General features: G+C 29.0%; 1 protein-coding gene across 1 annotated transcript; it reads right to left on the minus strand.

The window, feature by feature from the left end:
* Positions 1 to 814: 814 nt before the first annotated feature.
* LOC119688748 (protein aubergine-like) lies at positions 815 to 11,176 on the minus strand. Its single transcript, XM_038103415.1, has 11 exons — positions 11,111 to 11,176; positions 10,389 to 10,529; positions 6,957 to 7,072; positions 6,655 to 6,811; positions 6,426 to 6,554; positions 6,323 to 6,349; positions 6,222 to 6,242; positions 5,623 to 6,116; positions 1,150 to 1,342; positions 962 to 1,089; positions 815 to 832 (listed from the first exon to the last, which is right to left on the minus strand). Exons 3-11 carry the CDS (start codon positions 7,056 to 7,058, stop codon positions 815 to 817), a joined length of 1,269 nt encoding a protein of 422 aa, XP_037959343.1. The 5' UTR covers positions 7,059 to 7,072; positions 10,389 to 10,529; positions 11,111 to 11,176.
* Between the last annotated feature and the right edge of the window lie 2,355 nt (positions 11,177 to 13,531).

Raw genomic sequence — 13,531 nt, forward strand, 5'->3', positions numbered from 1 at the left:
GCATTGAACAAATTTTCAACGCATTGAACAAATTTTCACAGTTACTATCTAATATTATTAACTCTTTGTCAGTCACTAAAAAAAATGATATGGTGAATATGGTTTTATAACTAACTCAACATAAAAATGAGTTAATACTCTTTACTAGTAGGCCTATAATTTCTTTCTTTTTCTTAACCAAGATAAAAATAGCTTAAACAAGAATATCTGGGTCTCATACTCAACTCTAAACTTAACTTAGCTGGAAGGATAATTTGTTTGAAAGAGTCCATAAAGCAAGGATTGGATCTTCAATTTCAACCTCTGGTGCTGGTTTTTGGTGGCGTGGTAATTGAAAAAACATCCCGAAAAGCACCTCGGTTCTTTTGGACGTAGGACGTATGTGATAGAAAAGTTTGTTGTGCTCAAAGGAGAGTTTTAAAAATTGTAAATATGGTAAGTTTTGTTCCTTTGGATACCTACATAAAATAGTTATGTCTTCTAATAATGTACACTATCAAACTACATTATGATTTATATTATTATATTATACTATTCAATGTAATACAATTGAATATATATAAATTATATATATAAATTAAGCATATGAATTACATATGTAAATTATATATATAAATTATATATATAAATTTTAACTCCTGTGAGAAGCATAGGATCGTTATACAATTGTAAAGGGTGCAAAGAACTATTTTAGCCTTATTTAAATCAGAATATGAACTCTTACTAAATTTTTTAATTTATAGCTATCAGCTTCCTACTGTTATAATAATCGCAATAGTTGTTAATAATAGTCGTACTATAATACTTGTACTACTTAACTACTGATAAATTGCTAAAACGGATTATAATAAATTATTAAAAGAATGGGAACTATTTGTTCCCAATTTGTTTTATTATTGTACATAATAATAATTGGTTTTATTTATAGTAATAATTGTATATATGTGAAACCTAAACTTACCGATTTAAAATATTCAGCAAATGAAACTTTTGTATCTTTCAATGAAAATGTCGATAGAGGAGAACTCGTAAAATCAACGTCAGTTATACGATAAGTTTTATTGTTATAGTCCGTCAACACAATAGAACCTAAAATAAAATAAGATCCATGTATTCATATGTATAACATAGATTATGTCTGTTGCTTACCTATAACTTCAGTCTTAAAAGCTTTTTGATAGTCTTTAGTTTCGACCGTTAGTTGACGAAGTATGGTGTAAAGAGTATCGGTGCGCATAACTTTATGTGTAATCTCAGTGCAGAGAAGAATATCCCGCTCATGTTGACGAATGGATGTAATATAACCTGGCCAGATTTCTATATGATACGGGTCAATGCTAATCTGTAAGTATACATATTAGGTGTGAAATAAATATATATTTATATATGATATATGTTTATTTTAAAATGAATATATCTAATATAAATTTGAGAACATTACAAAGTAAGAGTAGTAGTATATAGGTCTGAATAATCAATGAATTTGATTCATAATTTGGGCAAAGGATTTTGATAAATGTTAAATATTCTGCTTCAGTTTGATTTTTAAAAAATTGTACTTTAAAGTAAACTTCTTGGATTAATCACAAAGATTTAATTTTCTTCGTGTCAATAATTTTTATAATTTATGTAATCATTTAGTCAATTAATCAACGCAACTGACTCAGCACAGAGATTAAAACGTATAATATCTCCCTTTGATCTCATTAAGTAATAAAACCTTAGCTTAAACATTTATAATTTATCAAACTAAAAATTCTTGTTAGTCCTAAGAATATTTAGTAGTTGCATTATTAAATTTTTTTTTTTTTTTTTTATTATTATAAATTGTTTTATTATTATATATGATTTTAAAGAACAATAAATAAAACAAAACAAGACATAAAGCAACTAGTTATTAGATAACTAACAAGCAATTTAAATTTAAATAGATTAGGCGTTTCCACGCAATAATAAATTAATTGTACTATATTTCAATGATTTAAGCCCAAAGATCGCACGGCTTTCGGCGCTTTAGACGGCGTATTGGCTCAGTTGTCGCTAGTAAATGCGCCTCAGCATTTATGTGACAACTAAGTCTATCTTGGTGTGATTTGGCTTTGGTATGAATTTCTTCCTGTACTGTTGTCACTCCAAGGTCACGATGTAAGTCAGAATTTCTCACGTACCATGGCGCGTTTGTTACACTCCGTAGCATGAAATTTTGGAATCTTTGGATGATGGAAATTTGTGTTCTGCTTGCGCAACCCCATAGCTGTATTCCATATGTCCAGATTGGCTGGAGCATTTGTTTGTATAATACAAGTTTATTGAAAAGCGATAGTTTTGATTTTTTGCCGATTAACCATTTCAACGATTTGAATTTAAGATCTAATTCACTTCTTTTCTTTTTTATGTGCTCGCTCCATCTTAGTTTAGCGTCCAAAGTCATACCCAAGTATTTCGCAGTATTCGTGAGGGATTTGTGCTTCATCGATGTAGACAGGTATATAACTGATGTTTCGATTTGTGAAATTTACATGCACTGATTTTTCTTTATTCAGATTAATTTTCCATTTTTTTGTCCAAGCAATTATACTGTCCAAACTATTTTGCAAATTATTAGCTGCTATTACTGCGCTTTCTCCAACTGCAAGGACTGCAGTATCATCAGCAAAAGTTGCTGTGAACGTTGTTGCACTCGTTGGCAAGTCGTGTGTATAAATCAGATATAAGAGAGGACCCAAGACACTACCTTGCGGAACTCCAGCGTTAATTTTATGCAGTTTACTATAGGTATCACCGTGCTTTACTCGAAAGTAACGATCAGATAAGTAAGAGGAGATTATGTCATAATACTCCGTTGGGAGAATATTTTTTACTTTGGTAAGCAATCCGGAGTGCCAGACTTTATCGAAAGCCTGCGACACATCTAAAAACACAGCTGAGCAGATTTTTTTTTCCTCAAGAGCTTTTTCTACTACATTGGTAATCCTATGGACTTGATCTATGGTGGAGTGATTGCACCTAAAACCAAACTGATGTAAAGGTATTATGTTTTGACTTTCAATCAGAGGAAGGATTCTTTTCAGTAAGACTTTTTCAAATATTTTTGAAAGTACAGGCAGAAGTGCTATTGGTCTGTAACCACTTACGTCATTAATATCCTTTCCTGGCTTATGTACCATGATAATTTCAGATACTTTCCACAGGGATGGAAGGGTTCGCATCTGTATTATAGCGTTAAATATATTCGTAATTTTAACTAGGCATTTTGCAGGAATTTCTTTTAAAACTTCAGCACTTATCAATTCATAACCTGGGGTTTTTTTTAGCTTAAGTTCATTTTTAATAATCATCATTACCTCAAGCTCGGTGGTTGGTGGAATACATGATGAATGTGCTGTCCTAGGAGGGCAGATTACTGCATTGTTAACGTTTTCGTCTATGGAAAACACTTTTGACAGGTGTTCGGAAAAGACCTCCACTTTTTCCTCATCGCTTTTAGCCCATTGATTAGCGTGATTTTTAATTGGAGCTTTGTGTACTAAAGGTCGCTTAAGGTTTCGTGTGCATTTCCAGAGAGAATAGTTGGTAGCACGATCATTACTTAAGTTAGATAGGTAGTAGTTGAATTGATTATTTTTAAATTGCTTGATTTTTAGGCTGAGTTCTTTTGCAAGTCTGTTAAGAATGGCTTTGTCTGCTGGAAATCTGGATTGCTGCCACTTTTTCCGCATCTTTCTTTTTTCCCGCATAAGATCCACAATGACTTTTGGGTATTTATGAGGATAGGTTGCATTCCTTAATGTGGGCGTGCTGCACCATGCCGCATGTTGTAGTAAATTTGTAAGGTTCAAAATTTCGCTTTCAAGATCATTTTCTTCACAAATTTCTTTTGAAGCAATGGTGTTTTCATTAAGGATTCTTCTGAAGTAACTCCAATCTGTATATTTATTTTCAAGTTTTAGACATTTTTTATTTATTAAGGCAGATTCGAAGAGGGTTATGTAGAGAGGGGAATGGTCGGAACTTAGTTCTACTCCATCTGTTATTTTTAAATTGTAGGACGAAATTTGCTTGGTTATAAAGAAATCGAGTAGATCAGGCACCTTTGTTGGGTCAGTTGGCCAATAGGTTGGGTTCCCGGATGACAAGCATTCGCAGCCAGTTTGCTGTATAGCTTTGAGGAGTTCTCTACCTTTCGTTGTAATTAGGCGAGAGCCCCAATGCGTATGTTTAGCGTTGAAATCGCCACCCATAATGAAGCGATGCTTATGAGTTTCTATAAGATCTTTGTATTGTTCGGATTTAATTGAATGTCTTGGAGGACTGTATACCGATGTTAGTAGTAATTTGCTTTGTAAGTCAAGGACAACAGTTATTGCCTGGAATTCCTCTTTGGATATTTTTGTAGACTCGTAATGTTTTAATGATTTTTTAATTAAAATAGCACTTCCTCCGCGAGCGCAATTACTAGGATGGACTGCGCTATATACTTCGTAATTCTTTAGTTTAACATATGTTTGGTTAGTAAAATGAGTTTCGCTAATTAAGCAAACATCAACATCTTTGACTGATAGGACTGTTTCAAGCTCTTTAAGGTGTTGAAGAAGACCGTTCGAGTTCCATAGCATTATTTTTATATAACTAAGCATTATTTGTTTTGTTGAGTTTTTGCTCTAGCCTAGTCAAGCGTTTGTCCAATGCTTTATAAAAGTTTTCTTGAGTAGTGATTTTTTCCAGTATTTGTGTTAGTATTTTGTAATTACCATCGTCCTCAGTGTTGGATTGAACTACATCCGAATATGTTTTTTTATTATTCAGCGATTTTGGGTTTTTATTTAGAACATTAGTTTGATTATTTTCAGGTTGGTTTTCAGCCGATATATGATTACGCTGTTTACCTTTGTTTTGTTCACCAATTTTTTTGTTTCTCAATTTTTGAAGTTCTTTGGCTACTATACAACCTCTGTAATTGGCCGGGTGTCCCTCACCGCAGTTGCAACATTTTGGTTGGTGCTGATCAGGTTTGTTGCATTCTGCAGTACTGTGACTGCCAGCACATTTAACACACCGGGCTGATTTGCCGCAATAATTTTGTGTGTGACCATACGCTTGGCATATTTTACACTGTGGTATTTGCTTTGAGTGCTTTATTGGTTCAATTTTAACAACACAGTTTAAAATAGCTTTAATGTTATATATTTTTTTTATATCCTCTGTCGCCTCAAATGTAAGCATGAACATATTAAGTGGAATCTTTGAATGTGATTTCCATTTGTTGACCGCGTTCACGATTTTAAAACCTTGCTGTTTCAGATCGAATACGATATCGACTGGGTCACATGAATGAGGAAGATTTTTTGCAATAACCTTTAATGGTCGGAGATGCTTGTTTTCATACGAATACCAGGCAGCTTTTTTTGAAGACAGCACTTTTGTAATAGCTCTGTAGTCGCCTATTTCAAATGTACTGATTTTATAAGTACCGCTATTGAGGAGCTTAATTAATCTTTCTTGCAGTTACTTTTTACAACAGCTTGCAGTTCTGAGTATTTATAATCTTCAGAGACCATAATTGGTGGTGGACGAGCTATTTTCAGCATTATTAAATAAAAAAAAAATTGTATTCACATTTACCTTAGCATAAGGATCAAAAAAGTGACGAGCTATTTGTTGTAAATCCAGTCCACCCATTGATTGACGTAAGATTAAATTCAATACTTGGAACAGTTGAGCCTCATTTGCATCGACAATACCAACATGTTTAATTTTAATAAGCACTGTCTTTCCATCACGATACTCAGACGTTAGATGGAATTCATGATAATGACCCTTTTTAGTGCCTCTTAAATCATTAGTAGTAAAAAGCATTGTCCCATCAAATATATATCCACCAAGTTTTGCTTTATGTTGGAGAATTAATGTACGACGAACAAAGCTCATATCTATTTCCGGTACAAAATCTACTCTATATTGATAAATGTTCCATTCGGGTTTCTTTAAGATCTTGAAATAGTTCGTATCAACAGTAACATGGCGTCCAGTTTCACCCATTTTGGAAACACAAGTTTGTGGCCGTGTAAACAAGGAATCCAACAACGGTGTATGCGGGCCACCACGATTACGTCCACCTAATTAGAAACAAAAAACAAACAAAATTATGTATTAAACAAAAAAATTATGTTATATATAGTATTTTGTATTTTATTTATATTCTTATAAAATATTATAAATACCACGTCCTCCATGCCCTTTGCCTAGAATTATTTTGAAAGAAAAAATTTAAGAAATAATTGGTAAAGTGTTTAACTTAAAAACATATTTATTTCAAAATTACCTCTCGGCTTAGCAGCAACAACACCAACTATAGTAAATAATAAAAAAAATATTTTATTAATTTTCTAAAAACTAAATACAAAAAAGTTAAAAAAAAACATTACGATTAGCTATGGAGTTTTCAATTTGAGTACAACTAGATGATGAAGTTGAAGTTGACGAAAATGACGACAAATTTGAAGGCGAGTGCGGAATAGATGGAGATATTAAAATACGACGAATCAAATTTGGTACTTATATAGAAAAATAAAAATTAGAATATATTTAATACTTATTTTTACTTGGTTGAAATAAATGTACTAAAAATAAATAACATATATCGTGTCTTAATACCAGAATCATTAGAATCAGGCTTTGCAGCCTGGGGTGATGCTAATATTGCCCTTGGACGAACAGAAATTGAACCGCCGCGTGGCTTAAAGGTATCAGCAATTACCGATGGTCTATTAACAACGTTAACAGAAGGTGGAATCCTTGGTCGAAAAGACATCTATAATAAAATTTGATAATTATTGTGGTTTATATTTATTAGGTTTTATTTATTAAATATATTTTTATAATAAAATATTTTTATTATATATATTTTTTGATTTCATTTTTTGGAAACTGTTCAAAAGTAATAATGAAATACTAACCCTGGGACCCGTAAATGTCATGACAGGACGAATACCAACTTTTCCCATAAGTTGAGGTGAAGGAACACGAACACGTGGTCTTACGCTTGGTTGAAGAGACATTATACAGTATATACCTATATTAAAAAGAAGAAAATATTTATTTTTTAAATAAATGATATTTACAAATTTACGTTTTACTTCTTTTAAAACTATTATCAACAAAATAATTGAATGAGAGAAAATGTGATGTGATGAGGATGGATTAGATTTAGGATATTTAGAAAGGATTCAATCTACAATAATATTACATATATGTATATTTATTTTAATATAATGAATATATATGTTTTATACTAAAATGTTTTAATTTTATACTTAATTTTTTGGTTAATTGTTTAATATTATAGTAAATTTTTCAATTATAACATATTATAAAATAAAAAAATAAATTTTAATTATTTCATATGTTTGCTATTATATTGAAAAATCAACACAAAAATAATATACGAGTATAATTGTACATATAAGGATGGCAAAAATTTAAATTTGAATTAAAAATGGATTATTCAAAACTCTCCAATTTTGGTACGGTAACACAATGGGTCAATAGGAATAGGTGGATTTCTATAAGCACCGTCGTCGTCATAACCTTAACTTCAGCACATTATAATTTTTTCCAATCTTAATTATCTTAAATTTGATATTCCAATACTATTATTAATAGTTATAACAAACTTGATTAAAATATTTGCTAATTTTATGCTAATAAACAATTAACCAATAAAAAGATATTTATTAAAATATATTTTTCAGTCACAATTAATGCAAAATGCAATATGAATTTTTATTAACAAAATATAAAGACTTATTAATAAAATCCTCAGGGTATACTGGGTGAAGTAGAAAAAATTCAAAATTCAAAATCGAATTGTCAAATCCAAGTTAAGATCAGTGGCACTAATTAGAAATAACTTGAAAGCCTAGGATTTTGAATTTACTAATATTTATGTTTAACTGTAAAAAATATACTATTGGTTTTTATGGAAACAAATTTTGTAAATCTATTGAGATTTATATCTGCAATAAAATCTAAGAAAAAGTTGGATAGCACAATTTTATACGATAATAATAAAGTCAGAACCAAAAACAAAACAATTATGAACAGAATTTTAGATACTTTTTATTTTTTCTAGAAAAAGTGGGTAAGTTTGTAAAAATTATCACAAGAATTGTATCAATATACAAATAATTTAATGTAATTTATATATAAAAATTATATATATAAGTAATGAATATACAAGAAATTTATATATAAATATTATATAAAGAGAAATATAAAAATACACTTTAAAAGAAAATAATTGTAATTTATGGTACATAAATTTATATAAGAATATGTATATATACATTGCGTATATTGTATATTAAAAATAGTATTTTAAATAAACGTTGAACTATAATATAATCAAGCCACAATTTATTATTAGAGAATTTGTGAAAAAAGAAATACAGCGCGTATAGCTATTAAGAATAAAAATATAATCAAAATGCAAAAAAAAAAAACATTATTTTAAATGTTATATAATATGTTGGTAAGTTTTTGTGTTGTAATAATTTTTAAAAAAAGAAATTGCTGGTTTAATAAAATTGCACAATTTTTAGCCTAGTACTAAGTACTAACATCCAATTGAAATGCTTATTAACCGATAACTTGACAACGGTGTACAATCTTCATTAAAATAATAATTAAAATTTAATAAAAATAAATTTGTATTTTCTTTAATTCTCTAAATCGAACGAATTACTTTATAAATATATGACAACATAAAAACTGACCAGGAAGCTAGTCTTTAAATATAACAAATCTTTTATTTCCGATTAAAATAATATATAATATAAAAAATGAATGTTATAAATAATGATTGCAAAAACTATCTTATTATCAATTTAATTTAATATATATCAAATATTTCCATTTAAACTTAAGGTTTTATTTACTTTATACAGCTTATTGCTATCATTATTAGCTATAGTTGCAAACTGTTTCATATTTTAAATATATAAATACATACAAAAACTGATAATTGTACACTACTTTTCCGATTATTAAATATTTTTTTTATTAAAACAGAAACAGAAACAGAAACTTCGCTATGCCATTAATATTTTAATAAAAAATACCTTAAAACTAGACGCTAATTTCGATATTTATTGAAAATAAAAATAAAATACTGGCTTCTGATACAACATTCCTAACAATAGTCAGCAGAAAGATCGTGTTATATAAGCACAAACTGACTTCATAGAAATAATCTACCAAACATATAAGAGATTTTTACTGATAATTCTTGCAAATCACGATATGCAGAGATGAATGGAGGCGTATTGTAGAGGAGGCAATGGTCCATCATGGACTGTGATGCCAAAATGATGATGAGGCGACCAAATTAACGGCAATTTAATATTTGTTCTTACTTTCAAATGTTAAAGGCATGTTACACAGGCGATAAATTCATCGATTACCACAGCATTTGTTGTTGCTTTCAATGTAAATTCAAAAATTGCAATACTATATAAAGGCTCACTTAGTCGGTACGTACCGTAAGAACTTAAGCCATAGAGAAATACACAATCAACCACACCTTTGTATTTGATAGGAACGGAATGAACAAAAGCGGCGAATTTTGTTAATTTCGTTCCTATCAAATAGACAGGTTTGGATGGTTGTGAATTTAAGTTCTTACAGTATCTACCGACTAACTCAGCCCTAAAGCAGTAATTAGTCTGTAAATTCCAATACACTGATTACAAAAGTGGTAATGTTATGCTGGATGGACATCTGTATAGCGTATATATCCCTACCAATTTGGAAAATAACTTTTTACAGTAATTAGTTTATAGCACTGCCGGAATAATTTTGATGCTAGCAATTAATATGATATCTAGTTAAAAAAATAAAATTGACATATTAATACATTAATAATAATTCACGGTTAGTAGAAAAACTAAGTTGCGCACATAAGAATTTGCGAAAATCAAAAAGCACATAACACACTAAACAACGAAAGGACAGATAATCGTAAAACAAAATGGCGGAAAGAAACAAAACGAAATGAATCGGGAACTTACGATGAAAGCGAACTCTACATACTACACTAGTTGCGAAAATACTTTAAAATTGTAAAATATTGTGAAATTATATTCGTATACATCAAACAAACACTTCAATAATGTTACTGAAGACTGATTCTTTCCTTATGGTAAAAAGTTTATTTCTACCATTAAATTAACGACTAATAAATTTTAAGTACTACAGTAATTTAACATGTTTCATAGTACAAAAGCAAATAATGACACTGCATTTGTCCAGAAACTAATTGTAATAATCAACTAATATAATATATAATCTAGTTTATATACAGCACTAATATTTTAAATATATAATAATACCGTGTACTTGTAGATTAAGTTTATGCAAATGTTTTTTTTTTTGAAAATTTCTTATATTTTTGTTAACAATTAGAATCGAATTAGACTTTTGAAAAAATACCTCAGCCAACTTCACCGAACACTCCACGTATTGAACTTGCTCTGAAAGTATTCCGAAAAAGAAAAAATAATTAGCAAAGTTAGGTGCTATACGTACGAACAGAGCCGAAAACTAACGAAGTAGTTACAATGCCGCATTTTTTTGTCTTCATAAAATTCAAAATGTCACTTTTACAATATTTAATATTAATTAACTATCTACTAAATATGTACTATATATAATTTCAATAAAATACTAATTTAATGAAATCCAATGCAAAAATGAGCAGCTCACAAAATAATTAGCAATAAATACTTCAAACTATTATTTTTTTGAAATTTGAAAAAATTGTTATTGTGAAATTGTTTACAACAATACTTGAAACAAAAATTTAATAATATTTTTAAACAATAATATTAGCACTATTGTCCACAAATATAATCACACATATTTATACATTTGAAGAGTGAATTTAGTGGTACTTTAATTTAATTCTAAGAATCCACACTTTAAATCTATTAGAAGCATTTATTGATAGAAATGCAAATTAAACAATTTTGATCATTAAACTTTAGTAAAACTTCACAGATTGCAAAATTTCCGAAAAAAAAGCTAAATCACAACTATTATTAATTGCTCTCACTTGCAGCAATTAAAAATTTCCACGGTAATATTTTCGCCCACTTGCACTTCCGAAGTTCAACCGCGAATTAACTAATAAGAAGGCGCGTTATTTTCTTACAAGAAATCTTACAAGCGAATCAAATGCATAAAAACCGCATGAAACGGAAATGAAAGTTCAATATAAAATCTAGATATGACTCTTTCAATATTTGAAAAAAATAACTAATTAACAAATATAATTAATATAGCATTAAATTATAACAAAATATAACAATTAATATTTGTTACAATAACACAACAAATACATATATATATATTATTTTATATATAATTTTTATAAAAATAATAAAATTAATAAAAATATTCAGCTTACCTTTAGTAATTTAGAAAGAAATTAAACTCAAACGTGTGTTATAACTTGACAAACGCAAAAGATTGAATGAGAACCTATATTCAATTGCAATAAAGGAATATACTCGATATTTCAAAAAATGGCATTACCAAACTTGACCTAAAATCTATACACAAAATATCACAATTGACATATAACAGATTTTATCAATTATACTGTGTGGAAGGTCCATATTTTGCCGCAAAGCAAAAGTATTATACATTATATAAATAATATTATCACAACACACATATATTATTTTTTAAAAATAAAAATTATTTTACTATATTCTTTTAAATAAACATTTCCTTTTGTTTAATTTAATTTATTGGTACTAGTCATAGGATAAAAATATTATTTTGGGCAAAGTTTTAAGTTACACGGTGGCATCAAACAGATTTTGGCTTTTAATAAGACTATAGTAATTAGTCAAGGTTGCTACACAACATTTATTTAAAGATATGCGAAATTTACAATAAATATATTTTTTAAGCCGTTAAGGCTGAATTTGTTGTACCGCAAGCAATCAGCTGATTCGTTCCACCTAATACTATATAGAGTATAACTACAAATTGCAAAAGAAAGATATTATCACCAAAATAAAAGAAAATAATAAATAATAAAAGAAAACAGAATATAATAAAACAATCAATATTTTACAAATATCCCGTATAAAATTAACAAAATTACGAAAAATGCGGTTACAACTCTTTAATAAAATGACAATACTTTTGACTTCTATTTCTTGATGAATTATTTCATAAATTGTGGCCTTTTTATAGTTCTTGCCGTCTAAAAATTTTACTATTTCTTCTTCCGCAAATACTTTAATAAAATACTTTTCCACTTTTTCAATCCAATTTTTGTTTTCCGTTTTTTTTTCATAGTTTTAGGTTTTCTTTTATCAACTGTGTTATTTGTAATAAAATTCAAATACCTATTGATAGTTAACAGCTGAAAATTCAAATCTTAAACTGCTTTTAAGAGGTCTGTTCCACGACCTTTACTCGTAGTACCTTTGAGTAACAATCTGTATACATAAGTGCGTTCCAACAGCAAATTTTCGAGTATATGAGAGCATCTGAGAGCATGTGAGAGAGCGTAACAACCTGTCGAAATTTGAAAATGCTACACAAAGTTTACTCGTACATTTTATTTCAAGTAAAATTTGAGTGATGTGTGAATCAGCTGATTTGGTTAGAATTTAAATTTTTGTGTTTCTTATTTGCGTGGCACTGGTGTGCTCACCAGATTTTACACAAACCTGTTTTATGAAAATCTGCATAATGAGCGAAATTTGGCACGCTCTCAGTTTGTGTTACGCTCTCGGTTTGTACTTTACATGTGTTTTACCTGAATTTTACTACGATTAGCTCGTGAAACAGACCTAAAATGTTTACGCAATGCTTAAAAGTGATGTTTCTTACTAAAAGTGATGATAAACTGCTTTTAGTAAGCTAAAAGTGCTTTTAAGTAGTTTTAAAATCGATTTTAAGAACCTTAAAACAAATTTTAAGGTTCGCGTAAACGTGATGATCGAGTTAAATATAATGGAATTGTTAACACAATAAGTAATTTCCTTATTTGAAATTACATCCTCATTGATTTGATGTTTTCTTGAAAAGCGAAACAGTCTTGCCGAAGTACACATAGCTGTAAAGGTTAGAACCAATTGAACATTAAATTAATTGTGTTCAATGGAATAAGCTGACACGTTCTTATATGGCGCTTACATTGGCCGAAAATGGCTCATTTTGAATGAGCCATTTAAAAGTGTTTACATTCGTTATAATTCGTTTGTTCTCATTTCAAACAGCTGATTTTTCAACTTGCTTGTTGATTTGATTTTTGGCCTGTGCCAAAAAAATATTGCATCAAGGTTAAATATACTTTCAAACTTGTAGGGTTAAACATATTTAAAACATATTTTTAACTTTTATTAATTACCTTTTGGGAAGTAGAAGTTCTAAAAAGAGGTACATCGTTTTCAAGAAAATTCAACCACCAAACATTTGTTTTCCTTTTTTTGTAAATATGTCAAAAACAGCT

This window comes from Teleopsis dalmanni, chromosome X, assembly GCF_002237135.1.
Source record: "Teleopsis dalmanni isolate 2A chromosome X, ASM223713v2, whole genome shotgun sequence".
NCBI lineage: Eukaryota > Metazoa > Arthropoda > Insecta > Diptera > Diopsidae > Teleopsis > Teleopsis dalmanni.